Source organism: Syzygium oleosum, unplaced genomic scaffold (genome assembly GCF_021117445.2).
Source record: "Syzygium oleosum isolate NSW1041296 unplaced genomic scaffold, Sole_v2.1 Sole_v2.07, whole genome shotgun sequence".
Lineage (NCBI taxonomy): Eukaryota > Viridiplantae > Streptophyta > Magnoliopsida > Myrtales > Myrtaceae > Syzygium > Syzygium oleosum.
In genome coordinates, this window is record NW_026607491.1 from 11,731,144 (window position 1) to 11,746,255 (window position 15,112).

The 15,112-nt window shown below is 37.7% G+C and overlaps 1 protein-coding gene across 1 annotated transcript; it reads left to right on the top strand.

Moving 5' to 3' along the window:
• Nucleotides 1-8,724: 8,724 nt before the first annotated feature.
• LOC115685426 (staphylococcal-like nuclease CAN1) lies at nucleotides 8,725-13,533 on the top strand. Its single transcript, XM_056313475.1, has 11 exons — nucleotides 8,725-9,024; nucleotides 9,161-9,216; nucleotides 9,362-9,476; nucleotides 9,613-9,723; nucleotides 10,177-10,364; nucleotides 10,471-10,527; nucleotides 10,607-10,766; nucleotides 11,212-11,280; nucleotides 11,357-11,449; nucleotides 11,495-12,123; nucleotides 12,205-13,533. Exons 1-10 carry the CDS (start codon nucleotides 8,863-8,865, stop codon nucleotides 11,708-11,710), a joined length of 1,227 nt encoding a protein of 408 aa, XP_056169450.1. The 5' UTR covers nucleotides 8,725-8,862; the 3' UTR covers nucleotides 11,711-12,123; nucleotides 12,205-13,533.
• Nucleotides 13,534-15,112: the final 1,579 nt, after the last annotated feature.

The following is a 15,112-nucleotide window of genomic DNA, read 5'->3' on the forward strand; positions in this document are numbered from 1 at the left end:
ACTGAAAGATGAACAATGATCAACAAGACTGCAAGTGAAAGAAAGCCCGGTTTCACGTGGAAGGATGACTAATTCTGCTTTTTACAGAGATATCGCCTTCTTTTTTCTTTTGGTTTTTAAATGGCATCCGAATGGCATCTGTGGTACATTAATTTGATTGGCAATGGCATGCACTGCTCCAAACTTTGATACAAATAGTGGTGCCCGAACAGTACACAGAGAAATTGTCACATAAATTCGGAGCTCCACTGATCACAGCTATTAGATCATTTATCGATGACTTGAGCGGGCATAGTACATCGAAAAGCTTAATGGTCCTAGCACCGGAGGTCTCTCGGACCAAATAGACCAACGACAAAGAGCAGTCAGGCCCTCACTAGCTAACAATACCCGTAACCTAATTCGACAGCAAACTTGCTCATTGGAATCATTGTACCGTCCATTGCCATTAAAAAAAGGAAAACAGCTCAATGGGATTTCTAATCTGATTAACCAAAGAAGGTACTAGCTGTTGGATTGTCTTACGGGTTATCCCTCAATCAATTTATCTCGAGCATTTCAGGTTAAATATGATCTTTAGCAAAAGTGATTGAAAATAAAGTACTTACAGAAATTAGAATCCCACAAACGATAGCAATATGAGTAGAATCTAAATGGGCCCACACTCTAACCAAGGCCCAATATCAAGCCTCGGCGCATGAGACTCTAGTCACCAAATCATGTAAAGGCGAGCCTAAAACCTTTTAAAAACAAGAGAAACCCAAAATGAATGATTTGAATTTTTTTTTTCTAAAAATGATTGCTTGAAACAATTAGTAAGTGAAAATATTTTAGTTGTCGATAATAATTTATTTCTAAATATTTTCTTGAACGATGAAAATATTTTTGTTTATTCATTTTTATAAGCTGTACAAGCAATTATTTTTTGAAAAATGTTTTTATAGATAATTAATTTTCTGTGAAACAAATACACCCTGAATGTCGGAATCATGTGCATATTGTCATATAACTTTATATTTTCAAAGTATTTTTAATGATGCTTAAAAAAAAAAAAATTTCGAATGCTTAATAAGTTCACTAGGGACACTTTTAACATTTTCCGCTTCGAAAATGCGCTCTACATTGTTGCAAATATTGCATGTGAGATGTCCGTTGACATGGGACCAAATTTACTCATGATAGATTAAGCCCAAAGTAAATTTGCACGTATTAACTAGGACAAGACTTGATTAAGACACAAATGGGTGGCAACATCATTTTGAGAATCGATGTCCACTCCAGCCATGAGAAAAAGAAGTGGGTCGGTCGACCTAATTCCCTTTAAAAACATCAATTTTAACTTGGATCCAAATTCTTGCCTTATTCTTTTTGTCTCGTAAAAGAAGCATCAACATTAGTTCGAGTTTGAATTTTGGCCCAAAATTTTATTGTCTCATAGAAAAATATCAACTTTAGCAATGGACCAATTTTGACCCAATTTTTTTTTATCTCATGAAAAAGTACAAACTTTCAGTTGGTACCCAAATCTAGCCATGTCAAGTTTTAGCCAAATATACGTGGAATGATCTTTTGCCACGTCATTGGACGGAAGCTTGACGGGTGCCGAATTTGGGTACCGGCCGAAAGCGGGACCTATTTAATGAGACAAAAAGAGTTAGGGCCAGAATTAAGATCCGAGCTAAATTTTGTGTTCTTTTACAAGACCGAAAAAAAAAGGCTTGGCCTAGAATTCAAACTCGAACCAAAACTGATATTTTTTTACGAAAAAAATATTTAGTTCAAAATGGAAATTCGAATTAAAGTTTGTACCTTTGAAAGAGAATTGCACTCCTAAAAATGATCACATGAGGTCTCCTTCAATTTCACTCCATCATCAAAGGTCGTTTCTAAAACCAGTCCGAATTTCACTTAATTCAAGAATTCCGAGTGAACTGATAAATAGGTGGGTTTAATGAGGCAACGTCCAATAGTTTAGTTTTGAAATTCTTGAAAGTTCGACGCCCAAATTTGTATTCTAATTTATGATCAAAATCGATCAATTGCAACTTTAGTGTATCTTAAACTAACGGGCAGCTTTTAGGAGTTACGCGTAATCGACCCGTGGTTGATTCAATATCAATCCACATTTAAGCTTTCTCGAGTCATGGGTGATCTCGGTTGTCATGTAATTGCGAGGGCCAATCGCTAGTTTTGTAGCACACGATCATTAGAAATTAGTTTAGGGTTGTTTGCGATCCATACAATGGTCAAGTGGAATCACCCACGATCCGATTATATACTATTGGTGAATCATTCCATAGCCATCCCTTGATCGGTCTATAATGGCTCAAAATTGTCCCTCGTCAATCCTTATGGTCGAATTGTCAATCCATGGTCGAGTTCTCAGGTTGTGCATACTTAATTCCTCAATAGCCTTTACCTGATGGTTAGTCCTCTCATGAGTGATTAATTCAAAGCCAGATTTAACTAACAATGCATTGATGAAATAATCATTTTATATATCTCGAAAATGGTCGAATTTCAGAGTGTCACATGTGGCTTATTTAAATATTTTCTTACTTTCGCGTGGCGATGACGTGACCAAAACGACGTCGTTTTGGTCCAAATTTAATTTTTAATACTAATTTTATTTAAATTAAATTTAAAAAATAAGCTAAAATTAAAATTTTTAAAAAAAAAGGAGGAGGTGGACAAGTTGGGAGGGAGGGCTTGCCCTCTCCGCCGCCGCCCCACCATCGCAGGGAGGGGCCGGTGAGGGTAGGGGGACAGTAGGCGGGGGTCGTCGGGTCCCGGCTAGGGGTCGACAACCCCTATCGACAACAAGCGAGGGCCGGCGACCCCTCGCCCGATCTGGAGGAGGGCCATGACCCCTCGCCTGCTGTTGGCGAGGGTCGTCGGCCCCTGGCCGGGTCTCGGCGACACCTGCCATCCCCCCACCCTCGCTGGCCCTTCCCGACGATGGTGGGGCGGCGATGGCAGCAGGGAGGGGAAGCCCTCCCTCCCCGCCTGTCCTCCTTTTTTTTTATTTTTTTTATTTAGTTTTTTTTAATTTAATTTAAATAAAATTAGTATTAAAAATCAAATTTGGGCCAAAACGATATCGTTTTAGTCACGTCATTACCACATATGAGAGAGAAAATATTAAAATTAGCCAAGTGCTTCGAAAAGATAGCCACGGTTTAATGGAAAAAAAGAGAATGATCGTATCTTCAATTAAATTAGGAGTGACTAGTGGCAATGCAACATGCGAGTTACGTGTGAAGGGAGAAATCGGTTTTTGGATATATAATAACCAGTCATTAATGATGTGTGAATCGAGTGATTTGTTGATGAAGAGATTCTAGTGGGTAGTTTCAATTTTTCATGCAATGATAGTTTTGGAAGAATGTATATTTTGATTTTTAGAAAAATGTGAAAACTTTCTTTTTGATAATTCAGACGCATGGGCGTGGAGATCTAACTACTGGAAAGCTCGTGGAATACCCTGCAAATTTATGAACTGATTAAATCTAGACATTTGCTAAAATTGAGGGATGAATTTTCACATTGATATTCACCTATGCTTGAGTGAATTCTTTCATAAAGGACACAATAGTTGAAGTCCGTAGGGAGGCCTTTCCAAACAGAGCTGCCACTTGTTTTTTTTATATAATAAATAGCAGAGATTTTTTTATTGTTAGGGGCTAGAAATGTGATCTGGAAGCTCACATGGTTTACTACAACCTTTTATGGTGCCTTTTTTGGCCAAATGTAGTGTCCATACGACACTTCAATACCATCGCAAATATACTGAATTATTAAAAAATGTTACTCATACGGATAGAGATTCCATCGCAGATATATCGAATTATAAAAATTTTACTCATACGAATATAGAATTATAAAAGCTATATTTTATATGAGTATCTAATTATCTCTAATACTTAACATTAGAGGTGGCAAAATGGGTCAATAGCCCATATAGTAACTCATATTTAATGATTGTGGATCATAAATGGGTTGGCTTTAGTTTTAATAGTAAACTTAAATGGATCATAAATGTGTTGCTTGTTAACTAAATGGGTCTTAAATGTGTATTAAATTGGTCATAAATGGGTTACATAACAATCTTAAGTAAATCATAAACAAGTCATTATTTTATTTTATTTTATTTCTTAATTTTCTTAATTTTTATTTTTTAAATACTTTTTCTTTTTCTTTTTTCTTTTCTTTTTTTCTTTTTTCTTCTTCCTCTACCGGTGGCCAGCCATGGCGACAGCCAGCAGTCGGCCACAGGCGAGGGATGAGCTCGCCAGAGGTCAGCGAAGCTCGAGCTTGCCGATATGGTGAGGCCTCGGCTTTGCCGGCCTCTGGCGAGCCTTGAGCTCGCCGTGGCTAGCCATCGACGAAGGAAGAACAAAAAAGAAAAAAAGAAAAGAAAAAAAGGAAACAAAGAAAAGAAAAGAAAAATAATTAAAACACGATTTATAAAAAATAAAAATAAAAATTATTAAAATGAGTGCACAGAGGAAAATCAAATTAGATTTTTCATACCAAACGGCGGAAATTATTTTTCAATTCATTTTCAGGTTTCAGCCAAATATCGGAAAATCAAATGACTTTTTAGAATATATTTTCCAGAAATGTCGCATTTCCTGCGAAACTAACGGAATCTCAATTTAAAAAATATATATAAATTGTCCATTAGATTTGTATTGCATAAAAATGTTTTAAAATTACAATTTTTTTTTTTATAAAAATCATAACAAACAAGTTTTCTTAGATTTAGTTAAATTGGTTGGATCTGGTATAAGTTGAGTATAGGTCGGATCGGGTATGGGTCAAAAAATTTGCATTGCGATAAATGGGTTATAAATGGGTTAAATGGGTCAATTTAAGTCGAACTATTTATGACCTGACACAACCCCGACCCGACCCACCCGTATGACATATCTACTTAACGTGAAAGTTTTGTATGGAGCAATCTATCATAGAAGAACTGACAAAGCATGTGTCTTGGGTGAAATGGGCCTCACATGGATTCCATGATACTTAGGATCGAGATTCATTCGATTCATTTGGGTTGGATCTAAACTATAACTTTCTCTAATCATCCCATCCCTTTCATTTGCTGGCTGTCATGTGCGGAATGCTAGTGTAGAATGTAGGGCATGTCGATTGCTTCCCAAACCAACAATGCAACATACCATTTTATCTTTATTAATACGTCTATGAAGCAGAAATACACGCTCGCATAGACTTAGATTTGCTTTCCGAACCGAGATAAAAGTTTTCAATTTTAATTCAAAAGTAAATGATAAATACGTGCTTATAAGTTGTTCAAAATTTTGTGTCTCGTTCATGAGTGTTGGTAATTTGTTCAATAAGTGTCGTTGGACACTGATTTTAAAGTAAATACATAACAATAATCAGACATTAGTAAGAATGTTCCTCTTTAGCCCAAAGCAATGAAGTGCTTTAAGAATCGAACAGCTTTTACCGCTGAGCTCGCCTCCACTGTCGCAAAAGATATAAAAGAAGCAAAGATAAAGAAGCTGCATGTGGCCAAGCTAATCTTATTTAAAGTTGGCATGTTGTCGTCTGACGCTGATTCTTAGGAAGGGGACGTGGAAAAGGACTTTTAAAAGCGAACGCGAAAAAAGGAGAAAGAAAAGAACAAAAAAGGGGAAGCAGCTGTGCGGACACATTTCGAGAAGCTACTGGTCCGCTTTCTCGAAACGTGCGAGGGAACCAGCCCTCACAGGTTTGCTAAGGACGAGGCTTGACGCATCGTCCGTACACTCGGGAAGAAGTTGATGCGTGCACAGTGGAAAATAGCGGTGCGGACACGTTTCGAGAAGCTACTGGCCCGCTCTCTCCTGACCTGGCATACCAGCACGTGTCAGATGAGGAGGATCGTATCCACCGTATTCCCGTGAGGTGCAATGTAACGGAGAAGTGATCTCGGGGGTACGGTATTAACTTTAGAACTCATTTGAACTAATTAACAAATTTTAGAATTTAATTACACTTTTTACAAGTTTTAATACTTAATTAAACTTTCGTAATAATTTTTAGGACTTCTAATGAACATATCTCCCTTTCCGCTTCTCGATTTGTGCTTAATCCGAGAGCTTTAAGCTCACCAGAAAAGTTTCTTTCTTGGTGATGATAATTCATCTTGATCTACAGAGTAAAGTCCATTTGGTGATGATGCTCATGAGAAATCTTGCTTTTTATGTTTTTTGAACCTCGAATAGTCGTCTGATGATATGCTGCTTGTGTGCTTTTCCTTGAAGCAGATAATGAATCTCTTTCCTTTAATATTTGCATGTGTTAAATCATGTCCTGACTTTGCTCTATTAGTCATTCATTTGACTAGATAAATGTGGTTTTGGTTGTTGCACATATCTTTAGGTGTCCTAAGTGATAATGTTGGTTGGATTTTTGTACTGGAAAATGAGGTTATGTTTTGCGGGCTTTGATGATGATGATATACTGATTTCGCAATTACTAATTATATGTTAGTATTTAAATATTTATGTGAACTTGATAAATTCAGATAACTATTGTTAAATATTTGTTGCTTGTGTGCTTTTCCTTGAAGCAGATAATGAATTTCTTTCCTTTAATATTTGCATGTGTTAAATCATGTCCTGACTTTGCTTTGTTAGTCATTCATTTGACTAGATAAACGTGGTTTTGGTTGTTGCACATATCTTTAGGTGTCCTAAGTGATAATGTTGGTTGGATTTTTGTATCGGAAAATGAGGTTATATTTTGCGGACTTTGATGATGATGATATACTGATTTCGCAATTACTAATTATATGTTAGTATTTAAATATTTATGTGAACTTGATAAATCCATATAACTATTGTTAAGGATTAACTATTTATGTTGTTTGTTTTGTTTTCGGGTATTCAAATTTGAAGCAATCTTTTAAGAACGAATAAGATATGAAGTTATATAATTCATGGTTTATGTTACGTATTTTGAACTTTTTATTATTTAATTTTATTTCACGTGTTCATCTTTTATGATTTGTTGCTTTTGATAAGTGGAGATTTTTGTTGTTGCCTTATCTTAGATTTCTGTTTGATTTGTACTGGTCTTTGCAGTTTAATTGCTTAATATATATAATTTCAAAGAGTATGTTTGTCCTTTCAAAAAATACAAAAAATAAAACAAAAAAAGAATCGGTTGGTCTCGGGTTGACCTTGGAATCTCGGTTTTAGTCTCAACAAGGTCGGTCCCTGATCCCAAAAATTAGAAACCAACACTGTGTGGGTTAATCCTTGGGTTAAGTGCTGGACCGGCCCAACATGCACCATGCTCACCCTTACCAAAACCTTTTCAGACTTTTCCGGAGGGAAATAAAATTCCAATTCATTAGATAAAGAAGATCGCCAAGATTTCGTGATCCACTGCCGAACTTATTCCAATTCAATGAGTATTCTCAATATTATGCCTTGAAGAGGACTCGAACCTCCACGCTCTCTAGCACGAGACTTTGAGTCTCACGTGTCTACCATTTCACCACCAAGGCATCTTGAAAGTGAATCGTATTCCATGAATATGATATCTATCTAGTGTGATGTATGGAATATATGACAAATGTGGAGTGTTAGAGCATTTCTACTGATCGGTCATGTCATATAGGCCTAGTGTTGACTAAATATTGCAATTATGTGCATAATGTTAATAAGTGTAATTGAGGTACTGATTAAGCTAACCAAAAAAAAAAGAAAAGGCAAAACACATTTCAATATGTTCTAAAAATTGAAAGAAATACACAGTTCAAGAAGGCTAATTATTGTTAATAAATAATTGCTTATTTTCCAGAGATATTTAATGACCCTCAACAAGTTCACTAAGGGATTTTTTTTTAACATTTTCCCTTTATAAAAAACGCCTGCCACATCGGGCACAAAGATCACATGCGAGACATCCACCGGACCAAATTCACTAACACTAGATTAAACCCAAAGTGAATTTGCACATATTAACAAGGCCAAAGCGCAATTAAGACACCAAAGGGTAGGAAGATCGTATCGAAAATCGATGTCCCACCTCCAACCATGGAGAAAAGAAAAACGGGTCGAGTCGGGTCGAGTCCTCCAATGGTGGGAACATGTTCATGTGATGCCTCATTCAATCACACTCCAACATTAATGGGATTAAAAAAAAAAGGCAAAATTGAGGAAGGCATGATTGTGTCAACCTGTCAAGATAATAAAGATGAACATCGAATAGCATCTTCGCCGTAGTCAAGCTGGACCAAACTTTTGGTAAAAGTTTCACGCTACCGGCGAATAACAACGAGAGTCATTCTTTCCCTTTGATGCTCGTAATTTAGGCGGAAAAATAACATTAATAGTTTCTCAATTTTAGCCCAATATATAATGTGATCTCTGAACTTTAACTCAATGTGCAATGTAATCCCTGAATTTTTAATTTGTTCAATATCTTTCCTGAATTTTTTGTATATGTTCAATTTAGTCCCCGAACTATGTGAAAATATTCAATATATATTAAACATTTTCACATAATTCGGGACTATATTGAACATGTACTAAAAGTGCAGGGATAATATTGAACATTAAGCTAAAGTTTATAGATTATATTGAACAAATTAAAATTTCAATTATCACATTATATATTAGGTTAAAATTCAGGAACTGATTGTCTGATTATCCTCTATTTAAGCTCGGAACTGCCAACTACCTATGGATCCCCCCAAGGAAGCGCAAAGTCTTCGTCAACGCGCCACCAATCAACGGCTCCTTTGTCCTCCTCTGCCAAAGTTCATCTCTCTCCTCTCTCCCAGCTTCTTTCTTTCTTCTTCCTTCTCCATCGTCGTCGCGCTTCAAGCTGCCGGAGATGAATCTTTTGGGCAAGGACATCAGATTCCTGAACGGCCTTTGCTGGGAGCCGTCCGTCTTCGGCGACTCCGACTCCCTTGGCCCTCACGGCGTCTCTGCCACGACCGTCGGCGTCTCGGTTCTTGCCCAAGACCTGCTCAACTTCGAAATCACCTCCAAGGCAAGCTCTTTTCCCTGATACTGGTGACCGAGTCATACTCTCATTTCGGGGTTGAGATTGGAGTAGGATGAATATGTGTGCAACTTTTTTCTCCTGTTCTTTGTTTTCTTCTTCTAATACTGTTGAGTGTCTGAAGGTTCCTGAAGGGCTAACCAACCATGTGGTTTCTTCCAGCAAAGCTCAAACTCGTTGGTAAATTGTTTTGCTTTACACTTACAGTACTTTTAAGTTTCTTGAAATGGGATTCTGCTCTGTCCTGAAGAAATTAGCTTGATATCACAATCTTAAAGTTCAAAATTTATATTTTGGTTGCTGCAACTTTTAAATGAAAATGAAGGTATAGAAAGCTAGTAGTGGCATGGAAAGAATCAAATCCACCTCCAAAAACACCTGAAGAAGCATCAAGGCTTGTTCTCCAGACCCTGAAGAAACACCAGAAGGCTGATGTTGAGGTAAATCAACCAAAAACAAGTCAAAATCTTGGATTTTTTCATTAGCTTTCACTCCCATTATCCTCAGGGGAATTAAGGAGCTGATTGTTTTCACTTTTTCTAATTTTAGGCTGTTGTACTTTGTCTGATGTGGTAGGGTTTATTGGCATTCTATGGTCTACCTCTTCCGCACACCCTGGTTGAGACGGCAGGTGAAGTTCCAGTGGCATTGCCTCAAGGAGTGAAGTTTGAGTTTCACACACTTCCAGTTATGAACCCAAAATTTTCTCAACACTCCATAATCTCTTTCTGTGTATTTGTCTGTGGCATCTTCTGAATATCTACAATTTTTTTGCTATGTAAGCAAGCAAATCATTGATTAACTTAAAAGAGCTGCTACAACATAGCACCGGCAGCTACAAGTGTAACATCAGTATCATCAGCTGCAAGCACAACAACTATAACAAGTTCCAGTTTCTAAGTATCGAGGCAACACAAAATTTGCGAGCTTAACATCACTGAATCTATGCAACACGTCATTTTGTCTTCTAGACAAGATATCTAATTCCAACTCACTATCCCAACTCTGGACAGATCTAACAACACCACATCTCCTATAAGCATCAGCCCATGAAGAAATGATCTCTAGACTCAGAGTGAAGCTCACAACAAATACAGCTGTGATACAATCTTCTGAATATCTTCGGTAAACTTTTACCAGGTGGATGCAAGAGCTGTGACAGATGGGGACGGCATCACCGTGTACGTTAGGACTTCTGATCCGAGAGAATTGTGCTTGGTCCCACAAGAAGTCCAAATCGCAGCCGTCGAAAGATCAGAAGCCCATGCTCGGAGGGACTTCACTCGTGCAGATGCACTGCACGAAAGTATTATTGAAGCTGGATATCGGTATGTTATCCTGATCGCAATATAAACAGTCACGATTTTCGTCTGTCACATTTCTTCTATCCCTGCACGAGTAATTCACTGGTTGATCATAGTTGTCTATCTGTAGGGTAATAAATGTTCAGAATGAGGAAGTCCTTGCTCGGAAGTACCAAATTCGGCTCAGGTAAAACCAGGCATTTGACGCATTCTAATTGGCAAATTTTTCTGTCTATTCTTCCAAGTACTATTGCCTTATGAAACAGGGGGATAGATGCTCCAGAGGGTGAGATGCCATACGGCAAAGAGGCTAAGGACGAGCTTGCAAAGATTGTTGAAGGAAAGTGTTTGAGAGTTCTTGTGTATGGAGAAGATCGATACAACCGGAGTGTAGTAGATATATACTGCAACGGCATCTTTGTACAGGTAAACACGACTTCTCCCTAGCCTCTACTTTTTGACAAGTATATTCAATGGCCTACGAGTCATCAGTCAGGAATTTTAATCAGACCAAGGCGAGTAAGACGAGCTAAATGACCGAACATGCTTGAACAAAGACTAATGAATCAAACTGGCTTTACGCTCAATCAATCTCTTTTCTTTTGTTTTCTAAATGGAAACTTCATTTCATGGTTGGACTCGGGCAGACAGCTGAACTGAACCATAGCTTAATGCTCTGGGGGAGGTCAGGCTTGACGAGCCAAAGCCTGCCCATTGAGCAGGAATAGCAAATGCAAATTTGCCATATCAACAATGGCTTCTAGTGATTACATACCAGCATGTTTGTTGAGCCGCTTCTGTAATCGCACTCTATTGTCAGTTCCACTTTTTCCTGTGCAATTCCTCGATTCATTTCCATCTCCAACCACAGGAGTTGATGCTCAAGAAAGGGATGGCGTGGCATTACACAGCCTACGACAAACGTGCAGAGCTTGCAAAGGTAGCCTACTGATTCTTCGTATTGCTGTACCCGGCTATATGTGATCTGAAATCTGTCTTGAATGTTGCATGAGCAGTGGGAGAAGAATGCACGGGCAAAGCGCGTAGGTTTGTGGGCTTCACCAAACCCTGAGGAGCCATGGGAATGGAGGAAGAATAAACGAGAGGGGATGTCGCGATCTTACCTCGATGGTGCACCACCTAAGGCTTCGGCTAATGGATTATTAAGTCTAAGCGCCCTCCCAAGGTCTACCAATTCGCGAATATGTCATATAAGCCAACTTAGCGGAATATATAATGTAAGCCAACTTAGCTCTACCAATTCACGAATATGTCATATAAGCCAACTTAGGGGAATATATAATGTAAGCCAACTTAGCTCTACCAATTCTCGAATATATAATGTAAGCCAACTTAGCTCTACCAATTAGCTCTACCAATTCACGAATGTATAATCTAAGCCAAATTAGCTCTACCAATTCGCGATTATTAAGTCTAAGCTAAATTCAAGCCCTTCCAAGCTTTACCAATTCGCGTTGTAGAGTTTAAGTTCTCAACATCCAAATGTTTTCATGCTGGAGTCGCCACTAATCTATTTGCGGTGGGTCGATTATAAACCCAAATAAAACATAGGGAGATATGTTTTATAGATTTTGAGTTCGGGGACTTGGTCACGCCATATTTAATCTAACGCCCTTTCGGTACCTTTTCTTTTAAAAAAAAAAGTTTAAGCAAGCCCATTTTATTACCTAGTCGTTAACATGTGAGATGACCATGTAGGTGCGCAATTCACCAATTTAACACCTAGAAAGCAGTAAATAAATTACTAGTTTAGGGGAACAATGTACTCTTTAGCAACGTAAGCATCTGCATTATTAGCTAGAAAATAACACAAACAGTCCTATTATGATTTCTAATTAACAAGCACTTCACTCGATATATTTTTTGTTTGGTTTTCTCTTGATTAAATGAAAACTAACCTACGTACCATGACGTGCAAAGTATGACATGCAATTAATTAAACCTAGCATGAAAACTATATGACATGCGATTAAATGAATCTAATTCTAATGATGGGCAAATGAGGTATTTTTGGTGTTTTTTCAATAAAATTTGGAATTAAAATTTATCTAAATTAAACATGCGATCTACTCTAGAAAGACAGTTTAACTTATTCAAAAGTGACTTCTTTTTGGTATTTTTTTAATGAAAATTCGAAATTAGAAATTACCTTAAATTAACTATCAAGATTAAGATAATATCTAAATTAAACTAGAAAATAAATTACTTTAAATCCTAATTTACATTGGAAAATTATCCTATCTTTCTAGCAAATCTAGGCTATCCTATTCTATTCAAAGCAAGTTACATAAACACATCCTACGCATGCATAATAATAATAAAAAATGAATCAAATCCTAACTAATCTTTTTGGGATTTTCTTTTAAAGGAAATAAAATCAAACAAATAGATAACCACCATGATCGAAATTAATCCACGCGATCCGCAATATTTGTTTTATCATCTTCAAATTAGGAAAACGACTATGGCTAGTGATCATATCCACAGGATCGTGGATATTGATCGAAAGCCGACCATTTGAATTTGGAAAGGGAATAAAATCCGTTATCGTATCCGAGTGATTATGGATAAGATAACGATTTCCGCACCACCTTGTATCATACCTTACCTTAGGGTCAATATCAGATAATCATCCAGGTAAGTTGCCAAATTAGGAAAAAATTCCTAATTTAGGGTATTTTAAATATTGCGGATACTGCATACATTATCCCAAAGATTTCTAACAATCCACCAAAGATATCACGAAATATTCAAACACCGAAAAATTAGAAAATCAAATATTTTAAGAGTATTGGATGAGAATTTTACTTAATTTCGCGGACAACTTCCAAATTTGAACTCAACTCGGGATTGGGTTTGCGGATCATGGCGACGGTGGCCGACCGAATGGGACTCGGCTCGGTACCGGCGGTGGTGAAGATTGGGATATGCCCGGGAAGATGTGTGGCGTGAATGGATTGAATCTCTCCACTGACGCTTTTCAACGTGTGCCTCCAAAAGTCCTCTTCACGGCCAAGTGTCTCCTTGTCTGTGTTTTGTGCGTCCCACTTGGCCAATGGACTTCTGTGCAAGTGCTTTGATGGCCAAGAGCTCTCTGATTTTTTCCGTGAGGACTCCTACTTCGTGTAATGCTGTCTTAGAGAAATCAACACCACTTCTCTATCTCTTTCAACGTCCTTTCCTTGCGGCTCCCTTTTTCTGTGACCGTCTATGCTGCTGAACATGCTCCCTCTACCTCGTTGTGGCCGTGTCTTTCAACATGTGTGGCCGTCTATGTGATGGGAGGTCAAAAACAAAACACTGGAATATATAGCAAGACTAGCTGAGATCAACAGAGAGTATTCGGATTAACGCCAGTGCTTGTTTGGCATTGGAGAGAGCTTGGACAGCAACGACCAGAGCGATAGATGACGATGGGAGGTCGTTGGTTTGGACAATGCCGTGGGGAAATAACTCTATCCCTTTTCTCTCTCTCTATGATCGTGTATCTTCAATTTTGTGGCTCTCCGATTGTGAACCCTAACACATCTATTTATAAGAGTTAGCCAGGATTATCTTGCAAGAGTCCAGATATATTATTTCCTAATTCTGATACTCAACTTAGGCAATTTTCTGATTACTTCCTCTAGCTGAATATTCATAGAATAATATGAATTATCTTCCAAGTATATTATTTAATAATTTGATAATTCAATTATTCCAACTTGCTCTATAATGCAAATTTCGGCTATATATGTAGTCAATGGACTTGGACAAACATTCAATCTTTCGGGCTGAGTCCAATTAATTAAGCTCAAAACCATTCACTTAAATTCATTCGCTGGTCCAATACAAATGCAACTATACGAGCCTAAATACTAATTCAAATGCTCCTAATCTATATGCAATTTAACTATTTTTTTTTCTAGGGACCGGGATCGATCCCTAATTTTTATGTAACGAACGACTAACTATCTCGCCAAAAGTTAGGTGTCAACAGAGGAGATGACTTCACCCACTTCTGATTCAGCCTTTTGGCATTATGGGGAAATGCAGCTGGCCAAGTGTTGATGTACAGGGACTACGATCTACTCGTAGCTTTCCGACTGATATAGAGAAGAATATGCTTTATCATCTGTTGTGTGTATGCTAATCTAATGCAAAAGCTCGAACAGCCTTAGCCAAATCATCATATAAGACCCATGAAGGATCTAATGTACGAAGCTCTGTTTGTTCCATTCGGTTGTGGAAGGTGTAGCTACGATTAAACATTGATAATGCCGAAAATAAATCCTCAGAAAATCACAGGGATCCAAAGTCACTCAATGCATCAAAAAGGATCCTTACATATCAAAAGCGTGCAAGGTGCGCCAGTCTAGGATTTCGTGAAGGTAACTATACTAAGAGAAAACATGCAAGAGAGGATAAATCGTGGCTCGGGAACGATAAACAATGATCAACAAGACTGCAAGTGAATTAAGAAAGCCTGGTGTCATGAAATCCTAGACCAAAACAAGGCCAAAACTTGATTAAGACCCAAATGGGTGGCAAGATCATTTTGAGAATCGATGTCCACTCCAGCCATGAAGAAAAGAAGTGGGTCGGTCCTCAAATTACGTAAACATAGACCTAATTCTTTTCGTCAATTTTAGCTTGGATCCAAATTCTTGCCCAATTCTTTTCATCTCACAAAAAAGCATCAATTTTAGTTCAAGTTTTAATTTTGGCCTAAACTTTTATTGTCTCATAAAAAAAACACTAACTTTAGATCG

What these genes read in the sequence shown, in the direction of transcription:
- LOC115685426 (XM_056313475.1), top strand. Translation starts at nt 8,863, where the DNA reads ATGAATCTTTTGGGCAAGGACATCAGATTCCTGAACGGCCTTTGCTGG. An exon ending in ATTATTGAAGCTGGATATCG is followed by an intron (nt 10,365 to 10,470) that starts GTATGTTATCCT and finishes GTCTATCTGTAG; the next exon opens with GGTAATAAATGTTCAGAATG. An exon ending in AACGTGCAGAGCTTGCAAAG is followed by an intron (nt 11,281 to 11,356) that starts GTAGCCTACTGA and finishes TTGCATGAGCAG; the next exon opens with TGGGAGAAGAATGCACGGGC.